General features: G+C 37.2%; 1 protein-coding gene across 5 annotated transcripts in view; it reads left to right on the top strand.

Annotated features, from left to right (window-relative positions):
* LOC134822081 (1-phosphatidylinositol 4,5-bisphosphate phosphodiesterase beta-4-like) overlaps nt 1–12,274 on the top strand; it is an 858,242-nt gene that overhangs the window by 816,665 nt on the left and 29,303 nt on the right. For 4 of the 5 annotated variants that reach the window (XM_063832951.1, XM_063832950.1, XM_063832946.1 and 1 more), the window contains exons 1-3: nt 5,123–5,196; nt 9,665–9,724; nt 11,946–12,092. In XM_063832951.1, coding sequence (XP_063689021.1) covers nt 5,194–5,196; nt 9,665–9,724; nt 11,946–12,092 — 210 coding nt within the window. In that variant the 5' untranslated portion in view covers nt 5,123–5,193. Of the gene's footprint in view, nt 1–5,080; nt 5,197–9,664; nt 9,725–11,945; nt 12,093–12,274 lie in introns of those variants that run through there. The other variant, XM_063832947.1, reaches the window with a different exon arrangement.

Below are 12,274 nucleotides of genomic sequence, written 5' to 3'. Positions count from 1 at the left end.
TAGCTTCGGGATTATATATTATGGTTGTTAGGGTTGGGATTAGGGTTTATGTAAAACCGTTTTGTACGGCTGCAAAACTATAAAAACCTTGTATCACGTCGTGACCCCCATCGTTACCTGGGGACTCCAGGCTATTATGTTTCATAAAGAATAAAGATTCGGCGGAATGACAGGCTGAGCGCCGCCCAGTAACCCCCATTGCCGTTTCACTATACCCCTGTATAGTTTCTACGATACAGGGGAGCCGCGCACCTGTGCGCGGCGGGTCATACAACGTATGACAATAAAAACCAAAGTCACATGAAATTTTTGGGCGAGCAAATCAGCGAATTAGTAAAAGCCAGTTCGGCAAGGCCCAATAGTGCATTTTGCAGCGATCTACGTGGTTGCGAGAAGAATTATTTGATGCGCGGCGCAGTCCAGTCTAGTAGTGCATCGCTCTACAAGTAATTGTTCTACTTTATTGTATATCCCAGAGTGGTGTTTGGCAATTAGAAAAATTGATCGTGCGTGGTTTAACCGCGGCAAAATTTTTGTTGAAATTCTTGTTAAAATTCTGCACGCCTAATATAAACAATTATAACGTGCGTCTTACCTGGGGACCTCAGGCTATTATGTTCATAATAGAGATTCGGCGGAATGACAGGCTGAGCGCCGCCCAGTAACGTGCGTCAAATACCACTCTGGGATACAATAAAGTAGAACAATTACTTGTAGCGCGATGCACTACTGGGCTGCGCCGCGCATCAAATAATCCTTCTCCCAACCACGTAGATTGCGGCAAAATGCCGAGCTGGCTTTTACTAATTCGCTCGCCCAAAAATTTTATGTGACTTTGGTTTTATTGTCATACGTTGTATGACCCGCTGCGCACAATTGCGCAGCTCCCCCTGTATCGTAGAAAATCTACAGGGGTATAATGAAACAACGATGGGGGTACAAGGTTTTTATAGTTTTGCAGCCGTAAAAAACGGTTTTATATAAACCCTAATCACAGGAGGAGCAATGCGTGGGCGCGATTGCAGCAGTTAGTGCCCGTTTGTAGCAGTCAGTGCCCGTTTGTAGCAGTTAGTGCCAGTTTGTGGCAGTTAGTGCCAGTTTGTAGCAGTTAGTAGCAGTTTGTAGCAGTTTGTGGCAGTTTCTTTGCACTTTGCTCCTCCTGCGTAATCCCAACCCTAACGACCATAATATATAACCCCGAAGCTATCCGATACCCTTACCACAACCCTAACCCGAGCCCTAGCCCTAAACAATCGAATTAAAAAAGGAGAAGGAGACGGAGAAGGAGAAGGAGACGGAGACGGAGACGGAGACGGAGACGGAGACGGAGACGGAGACAGAGACAGAGACGGAGACGGAGACGGAGACGGAGACGGAGACGGAGACGGAGACGGAGACGGAGACGGAGACGGAGACGGAGACGGAGACGGAGACGGAGACGGAGACGGAGACGGAGACGGAGACGGAGACGTTACCTGGGGACCTCCGGCTATCGCGTAATTTTTGTTGTTTATTGAGTAGTTGTGTCCTCGTTCCAAATACGTAAACAATTAAGCGCTCATAATCGTTTATAATCGCTTATATACCCCGCTTACATAATCGCTTATATACCCCAAATAAATCAAATCAAAACATATTTTGATCATAGTTTTAAAATGCGTCAAAAAGCGCTTTTAATCGTTTATAATCGCTTATAAGCGACAAATTGAAGGCAATAACATTTACGCAATAACATTTACGATATTCTATAATCACTTATAATCGCTTATAATATCTCGTACCTGACAATTTTTTCCTCGTTTCAAATACGTAAAAAAGCGCTTATAATCGTTTATAATCGCTTATAGACAGCAAATAAATAAGCGCTTATAAACGCTTTTCAGTAGGAAAATTTCAAGAAAAGCGGTTATAAGCGCTGATCATAGTGAAAATATCGCTTTTTAGCAGATTCAAAAAATCGCTTATTGTCGCTTATAATCGTTTTATAATCGATTTAAACCGCTTATTAACTTAAAATAAAAAAGCGTTTTTTTAACGATTAGTAGGCGCTTTTTAATTTGGAACTTTCCCTAGTGAATATAATCGCTTATAGTCGATTAAAAGCGTTTTAAAAAACGGTCCAAAAAACGGTTTATAAGCGTTTTTTGAAAAGCGCTTACGGAGCGATAATAATCGACAACCCTAAAATAAAAGCGTTTTTTTATCACTAATAATTTTAATTCGCGATTTATTATCGCTTTTAAAGCGCTAATAATCGCTTTTGCAAAAATATTTTATGAAAAAAGCGATTATAATCGTTTTTAATCGTTTATTAACGGGACCGTTTATAATCGCTTTATAATCGCCAAATAACGGTGGGTTTTATCAATAAGCGCTTTTTTAGCGTAAAAAAAGCGGTTATTACCGCTGATCACAAAAAATTAGTTATGGAAACTTGCCAATAATCCCTCGTGCATCGCACTCGAAATTATTATAAACTTTTCCCGCGCGTCGCGGGAAAAATTGAAATATAATCCCTGCGCATGCCGGGGTTATGTGTGTTATGATATCATCGATATTAAGTAATAAGTTATGGTAGGTTATGGAACTGCTAGTGCAACCATAAAGTAATATTGCATCATTCTGGCATGGGGGGCTTATCTCAGTTTTTTGTTTAAAAAAATGCTCGATTTCAGAACAGAAATAGATGTTTCCAGAGACATTTTTTGTGTGAAAATGGTGCGTGAGATGGTGCGTTAACCCTTAACCCATTAGGGACCCTATATTAACCAGTATTATCGGGGGTGGGGCACTAATAGTACTACTTAACACAGCTATACTGTGTAGTGTGCACCTATATCATCAGCAACAAAACCCTCCCTTTAGGCAGGGTAGTTTAGTAGTCACTAGTAGTTTCTACAGCTAAAGTAACAGGGTAGTTTAGTGGTAACTAGTAACATGGTTGTTGTTGTTCTCAGCGATAAAACCACTATTTCATTAAGAAATTGCTAATCAAATCAATATAGTGTCTCCTCCCAGTGATCACGTGTAGTGTTATTAGCTACTAGACATAGTGATACTTTGTAAGTACTGCGGAATAAACGTTACTAACTGTAGGGAGCCATTACACGTGCACAGTGTTTATAACGTGTAATGGTATAGTAATATACATGTATAAATGTTTATGTGTACAACTAAACAAATACACAACTTAATCAGATTATAACTACCACTACTACTAAAATAACATGTTACTTTGTTAGTAATATTTGTTAAACTAAGTTCACATAATATGACTGGATGATAGCATGCTATGATATACCTGGAGGTGCTATGATATAGACATGATAAACCCATAGGATAACAAAACTGAGCCTATTATAACGAAAATAGTAGATTTTATTCATTACAAAACCCGTTCTACAGATTCACAGGTTAAAATATATGATAATATAAGTAGTTGTAGTAGTTGTAGTTTTATAGCTTTATAATACTTGTATTACTTCACTCCAAAGGATTCAAGGCACACACCACGTAACCTTTCTAACCTCTAAATCTGTACAAATCTGTAAAACTTTGTTATATATTATAACTTTCTTATTCGGCCGGGGGGGGGGGGGGGGGGGGGGGGGGGCCGGGGGGGGGGGGGTGCAGTGCGGGTGTTTTACTTTATGTGATACAAAATAAATTATTGTACTATCTATAGAATATAATATTCTGTAACCGATGAGTGATGCGTAAATGTTGAGATGGTGTGGACTACTGTCTTACTGTGAGCCAATGAGAACCACCTACCTATGTAGCTATGTGACCACTGAGAAAATACGTTGCTTATTGTCTGGGAGATAACATTTTACAAATATAATGATAGATTGGTTGCAATATATATATATATTATAATACATAATAGAATAAAAGATTTTAATACGCATAACTTATTGAAATTTCTGCAAGACAATGCATATTAAAATATACTATAATTATATATATATATAGATAATAATATTTGAATCTTACTACTTTACTACAATAAAAGTATCGGAACAGCCATGGCATGGTTACCATAGTTACCATGGTTATGGCTACCACTTATTATGTTATCACATTTATACAGAGTTATGAACCAACATTTCAATTAACACTTTATTTGTAATTTAGAGAAGAACTACTTTAGTGGAAGAATGATGAATAGAAACTTATAAGGGTTCCCCCTTAGGAACTCTAATGTAGTAGCACTACTCCTTTATAATATATAATTATCATGACCAAGGCTTCGTTGTAATTTTGTAGTTGTACGAAATTAATCTTTCAGTTTATAATATTATCTTAGGAGTAAGGGTGCCCCCCACCGTACCCCCCCCCCCACCCAGTATTATTTACTGCTTAATAAACTACTAAAGACTTATTCATAGTTTTTTACGAAGGATGCATATAATATGATTAGAAGTTTAAAGTGATTCTATTGGTTACTATAGTTACCATTATATTGCCCATTCTAGCCGTAATATATGCTATATATATTATATAGGTAGCTGAATCAGGGGAATTGAAGAAACATTTTGTGCAAAGTTTGTAGAAAACACTGCTTTGTCGGTTACCTTTGTATAATTTGTGGAACTGTATCAAGGAGTATAAACCATTAATTAACTGTAGTTAACACCATTAATTCTAGTTACAGCCACATTCTCACACAATATTACAGTACTGTATAACTGTATTATACACACTTAACACTTACACACTTAAACACTGTACACTGTACTGTACACTGGGAAGAGGGAGCTGAAAGAAAGCTGCGCATTGTGGGGGAGGTGGTTACCATGGTTACCAAGGTTACCACGGTTACAATGGTCACTAACACACGTTATTTCATGATGTTTCCTTCAAAATTCACATGAGGTTCTGAGGTGTAAGAACTCTTTTAATTAACGGAGGTAGAGCATATTGTTTATATTTCCTATTGTTTATTACATAGGCTCAGCTATCATCCCCGATACCAGACACCTGTAAAACAGTTTAAAATGGGTCTCCCACACTCTCTACATGATATCACAAAGATTTATATAACTATACTAATTATACTAATTATGCTAGTCAATAGAAATATAATTAGCGTCTAATGATATTTATCCCTTTCAGGACTCTATTGCTACACCAATATGCGAGATAAGGGTGGAAGAGAACGGTTTCTTTGTGGAGTACGTCACTCAGGATATGGTGAGTAAGGGGTAAGGAGTAATGAGTAAGGAGTAAGGTGTAAGGAGTTAGGAGTAATAACAACTAGCTATAATATTATTACAGTAAGAAGTAAGGAGTAAGGAGTAATAACAACTAGCTATAATAATGCAGTAAGAAGTAAGGAGTTAGGAGTAATAACAACTAGCTATAATAATGCAGTAAGGAGTAAGGAGTAAGGAGTAAGGAGTATGGAGTAAGGAGTAAGGAGTAAGGAGTAAGGATTAAGGATTAAGGATTAAGGAGTAAGGATTAAGGAGTAAGGAGTTAGGAGTAATAACAACTAGCTATAATATTACAGTAAGAAGTAAGAAGTAAGGAGTAATAACAACTAGCTATAATATTACAGTAAGAAGTAAGGAGTAAGGAGTAATAACAACTAACTATAATATTACAGTAAGGAGTAAGGAGTAAGGAGTAATAAGAAAGGAGTAAGGACTAAGGAGTAAGTAGTAAGAAGTAAGGAGTAAGGAGTAAGGAGTAAGGAGTAAGGAGTAAGGAGTAATAACAACTAGCTATAATATAACACTTTTATTCAAATTTCTGATTGTTTCTGAATAGACTCAGTGAAGACAGATTCTAATGGAAATAAATATGGAGAAAAACTAAAAGGAACCGAACAGGCCCTTCTCTTTTTACAACGCTGCAAATCGGAGCAAATATTTCCAGTATTCATTCAGAACAGTGTCAGAGCTTTGAAACAGTCATTTCCTCTAAATTTCTCAGCCTTTCAACAAAAAACACTATTCGAACTCAGGAAATCATGTTTAAACCAACACATTCAGTTCAAATACGTACTCATCGAACAACTAAAGAAGGACTCACTCCAACTGAAGAACTTTTTACGTGATTCTACACCTGAACATTTTGCTTTCATTTCGCAGCTTTATTTTCACAACAATAATCAAACTAAACAAAACTCTAAGACAAGACTATGTAACAAATTTAGCTGGTTAGTATACAAATACTACCTCCCCTGTTGGAAAAACAGAGAAAAATTCAATCAGAACTTCTCTTATATCCACTTGTACCACCACATTAAGAAACAGGACCAACTACCACCCCCTCTATATACCATTTTCGATCATCGTCCTACTCTACGTTCATCCTCCTCTACCTCCCCTCCTCGCCCGCTTTATCAACACTCCAATTCCAATCCTACTTCCCCTACTCATCCCCCTCCACTCGCTACCCCGAGAGAAAAGGTCACGTTCGTCAACATTCCAGAGAACATGATCAATGATGACACTGTAAGCCTACTCAGCCTCGGTCCAGGGTATGCCCTAACCCCACGACTGGACAAGAAAGGAAAGGAGGCCTTACTCACTACGGTACAGGAGAATATTGCTGCAATGGCCATTAATGTGCGTTGGAAAGAGTTATTCGCTAACACCTACTCAACTAAGACGCTTAAACAACATTTGAAGAACATTGCACCATTCGAGCAAACTTACACTCGTGCTCCACCTCTAGCAGACACTACCGTCGAGAACAAATTGGGTGCACTTCGACGAGATCTGATCAACATCACCAAGACAGCTCAAGTCACACCCAATCTCACTCCAAAACAACGAACTGCCCTCAGAAACCTGAAGAACAATGAAGACCTTCAAATTTCCGTCGCTGACAAAACAGCAGAGTTTGTAGTAATGCCTAAAGAAGATCACATCAGGACAACTACAACTCACCTCAACAATGGAAACGTCTACAAGAAGATCGACATACCACAGGATAAACTGGGCAAACAAAAGTACATAAACAAGTTAACTAAAACTCTAGAAGACGATGTTAACTCAACATTCAAGAACATTGCCAAGAGTCGTAATCTCCCTCAAGATGTTACTAACCTGTTAATGAGCCATCACACCACCCTCGCTACTGCAAGAGTGATGCTTAAAACACACAAGTACACAAGTGATGAGATCAAGACTCTTAACCCTGACACAATGAAAACTAGACCTATTGTTTCAGGCTGCAACTCCCCTTTCCACAAAATCCTTTGGTTCGTCTGTCACATTCTATCTCCTCTGATGAATCTAGTACCTTCTCATTTGAAAAACACTCACGATTTTCTTCGAAGGATTAGAAACATCACACCAAATGATCTGAAGAGTCTTACTTTCTTTACAGCAGACGTCGAAGCTTTATACACCAATATCAACGTACTAACAGCAATAGAAGATGTCATGGAATTTGCCAAAGAAAATAGACAGTCAATCAGTACATACGGTCTCCATCTCTCTGATTTACAAGAACTACTAGAGACAACCCTAGGAAAGTCATATTTTGTCTACAACAATCAAGTCTACCTACAGCTTCTTGGATTGTTCATGGGAACCAACCCTGCACCTATACTAGCTACTGTCAAAATGTGGAAACTGGAAAAACTTTCAGTCTACGTAGACCTGAGGATAACACTGCCCACCTACAGCAGGTTTTACGACGATCTAAACGGAGCCACCACCAACAGACGAAAAGCTCAGCAACTGTGCAACCTCATCGAACAACAAGATCCTGACAAACTTATCAAACTAACTGTAGACTACCCTGACAATCAGAACGACTTTGTTCCCTTCCTCAACACGGAAATAAAGATCGACTCAGATGGAATAGTACATTCTAGACTCTACAGAAAACCACAGAAAAAGCCACTCACCCTCCACTACAACTCTCATCATACAACACGTACAAAGAATGCTACTGTTGAGAGTATGTACAACACCGCAGAGGCAGTCTCTAACAACAGAGAAAACGAGAAGTACTCAGAAAAGATGATAGATAAACTTCTCATCAACAACGGCTACACTGATAGAGTCTTAGAAACCATAAAGAACAAGAGAAAACGTAGAAAGAGAATTAATCAGAACGTACAGAACAAAGACCAAGACGGAGCGATTCTCAAACTACCCTATGTCAACGAAGCTACTAGTCGCAAATACAGAGATGCTGTCAGACATAGTGGACTCCCCATCAAAATTGTCGAGAAACCTGGACGGAAACTGAAGGATCTCCTTACAGACTCCAGACCCCTTGACAAGAAATCCTGTACAACATCAAACTGCAGAACATGCGCAGCTTTAACCGATGGAGAATGCACCACAACTAATACCGTCTACCACATCACTTGCGAAGTAGACAATTGTACCGAGAACTATGGTGGGGAAACATACAGACCGATCAAGTGCAGGTTCGACGAGCATTACCGTAGTGCGGCAAATCCAACAGCAAAATCTTACGAAGATAAGCCACTAGCAAAGCACTACAGGGAAAGTCACCCTCAGCACAAAGGCCCCCCAAAACTTAAACTTCAAATCGTAGATAGAGGAACATCACTCATCAGCAGAAAGATTAAAGAAGCCCGATTTTTAGTTGAAAATAAACCAACACTCAACGATAAAACAGAGTTGAACAATCTAACACAGTTTTTAGTTGAGTGACGTGTAAATAGTAATATTCTCGTTTAATTCTTTTATCTCTTTTAATCTTTTATCTCCTGTATAACGTCACGCTATTCGTTAATTTTCAGATGAGCCCTATTTGATAATGTTGTCAGTTTTATGTTCATATTTGCTCCGATTTCGTTAAAAACTATTTACGGTTGATAACTATTTTACAGTTATATATTTTGTTTGAAATAAATTTCGTCGTCAAATTTTTAATGTGAATATTGATCGTTATAATTGAATTAATACTATTTCAGAATATGAGTATGACGTAGAAATGTCGATACGTTATTCAGCTATTTATTTCCATTAGAATCTGTCTTCACTGAGTCTATTCAGAAACAATCAGAAATTTGAATAAAAGAACTATCAAATCATGAGACTCAAAAACACTACACGAATCCACCAGATTATAATATAACAGTAAGGAGTAAGGAGTAAGGAGTAAGGAGTAAGGAGTAAGGAGTAAGGAGTAAGGAGTAATAACAACTAGCTATAATATTACACTTACTCACTAAGTCCTTAACACGAGATGTGTTATTTCTTGTTAGTCTAAGGTTATTATTGATACCTTCCATAAACTTAGGAAGTTAGAGGTAATAAAGTCGTGTCATATTTATCACTGTATCGTGAAATAATACTTTAAGTAGTTTTAGCTTTACTAATGATTACACATTGTAACCATGGTAACCACCTATTATGATAGCAGTAAAGCTGAAGCTACTTAAAAGTGCCGAATAAAGATTCGTTGAACACACATTAAATCGTACAATTTACGTTTCAATACACTATGATAATAATAAAGCTTTAATACTTTCAACACTACTATATTATAACAGTGCAATTTTAACTTGCATATTACAGACTCACACGACACGTTATCGAATGTACCTAATTACCATAGTTACACTACTAATTACCATAGTTACACTACCTAATTATGTGTTTAAATTGAATATTCTTATGTTCTATTGAATATTTTTATGAGTTACATGTTATATTTGCAGGAGGGTAACGTTATTGATGTGGCACACATAGTCGATATAAGAACTGATAAATGTCCAAAGGTAAGCTATTTAGGATTATTTACCCTTATTTAGCACGAACTATTGGATTGTGGGTCCCACTTATTAAACTTATTAAACTTATTAGTAGTAGTAGTAGATATATCACTATCAAACTTATTAGACCTATTAAACTTATTAGACTTATTAGTAGTAGTAGTAGATATATCACTATTAAACTTATTAGTAGTAGCAGTAAATATATCACTATTAAACTTATTAGACTTATTAAACTTATTAGTAGTAGTAGTAAATATATCACTATTAAACTTAGTAGTACAGTAGTAGTAAATATATCACTATTAAACATATTAGTAGTAGCAGTAAATATATCACTATTAAACTTATTAGACTTATTAAACTTATTACTAGTAGTAGTAAATATATCACTATTAAACTTATTAGTAGTAGTAGTAAATATATATCACTATTAAATTTATAAGACCTATTAAACTTATTAGTGCACCATTGTTCTATAATTGTTCATAAATGTTTATTTTGGGCGACTTTTACTGCTCTCTCACGGCACACAGTACGTTACAATACGTTATACTATGTACAATCATACTATGTATAATCACACAGTTACACTCACATGTCTCACACACACACGTACTAAACACATTACACACTGGTAAAACGTATAACAATAGTGTTAACTCTAATGGTTTAATTGTAATGTAGTGACAATAGCTACACGTGTAATGTAGCTGCACGTGTAATGTAGCTACACGTGTAATGTAGTGACAATAGCTACACGTGTAATGTAGCTGCACGTGTAATATAGCTACACGTGTAATTTAGCTGCACGTGTAATGTAGCTACACGTATAATGTAGCTGTAGGTGTTATGTAGCTACACGTGTAATGTAGCTACACGTGTAATGTAGCTACACTTGTAATGTTGCTGCACGTGTAATGTAGCTACACGTGTAATGTAGCTGCACGTTTAATGTAGCTGCACGTGTAATGTAGCTACACTTGTAATGTAGCTACACGTGTAATGTAGCTGCACGTGTAATGTAGCTGCACGTGTAATGTAGCTGCACGTCGTGTAATGTAGCTGCACGGGTAATGTTAATGTAGCTACACGTGTAATGTAGCTACACGTGTAATGTAGCTACACGTGTAATGTAGCTACACGTGTAATGTAGCTACACGTGTAATGTTAATGTAGCTACGCGTGTAATGTTAATCTAGCTGCACGTTTAATGTAGCTGCGCGTTTAATGTAGCTATTATTGTACTACTAATTGGAGACATTCTGCTCATCACTGATGCATTTGTCAGTGCATTACAGAGGACACCCTCCCAAATAGAGTATAATGGTGAGAGGTGGGGGGGGGGGATACAAGATACGCACTAATCACCTGCAAGGAGCAATGTGTACTCACAGTCTCACATGTACCATTGTACCTTGTAGCATTAGTACTCTCCCTGGACAGTGGACATGTACCATCTAGCCTGTGTACCCTGTACCGGGTACAGGGTACACAGGCTAGATGGTGCATTGTACCCACTATACAAAGGTTCAAAGCTTGAAATGGGGCACAGAGGGCAGGCTGGTTAGAACTAGTGTTATATAAAGTGATATATAGAACTACCACCGATATTAGAGGATTACTAGTGGTGCGTGATGTATAGAACTATTTTTAGGAATCCTAATATTTGGAGTATATAAATTGTAGGATTAGTAGTATATACCTAGTATTAGTAATGTTTAGTGTAGTATATACATAGTAGGATTAGTAATGTTTAGTGTAGTATATACAGTGTTTTAGTGTTTTAACACACACTTATACACTAGCTATATACAGTATAACAGCTGTTTTGCATTTTTACAGTTTCATCACTGTCTAGTGTCTGCACATTAACCCTACACAAAATACACTTTTAAATACCTTTCAATTTCTAAATCCCCAACTTAACTATATATTCCAGTTACTTACCCGTACTTAATCTAGCTTATTAAGCAAACTTAAATAATTCCATTGAGCTGATGGTCGTTTGTAATTCGTGCCGCATAATATAATACCATTTATAATACAGGCCACCCTGTGCTGCGTGTATAATATGGCATATTATCTCAGACTTGTAGTCTGTTTTACACACAGCTCACTCTCGTCATTAACAGAGAATGTAAATTTTTATGGTAGGTTTTTGAAGATTTTAAACTATGTTCAGAATGCATGTCTCAGCTTGTTGTTAAACAGCTGTCTTTTGCAGGATCCTAAGACTATCGAGAACTTCAAGCACGTGGGTGATTCTGATGATCCCTTGAACGAACGATGCTTCCAAATCGTCACTGCTGATCAGAAGTTTACTGAAAATCAATTTTATAACTTCATGGCTTTCACTAAAGAGGATTGCAAGGTAAATGGTTATTTAAATTCCCTTGGAACTTTTAAATAAATCTTAATTCAACTTTCCCTGGAGCTTTGCGAATATTTCCATCAGAATTTGTGAAATTTAAAGAGTATCCCACGTATTTAATGATAAGTTAACTGGCAGTCACGCTGAACGCGCTAAAAGTGGTGAAGTTAGTTGATGAATGC

Source organism: Bolinopsis microptera, chromosome 10 (genome assembly GCF_026151205.1).
Source record: "Bolinopsis microptera isolate Bmic1 chromosome 10, MBARI_Bmic_1.0, whole genome shotgun sequence".
NCBI classification, from domain to species: domain Eukaryota; kingdom Metazoa; phylum Ctenophora; class Tentaculata; order Lobata; family Bolinopsidae; genus Bolinopsis; species Bolinopsis microptera.
The sequence above is the reverse complement of the archived record's forward strand: the minus strand, read 5'-3'. Positions and strand labels throughout refer to the sequence as shown.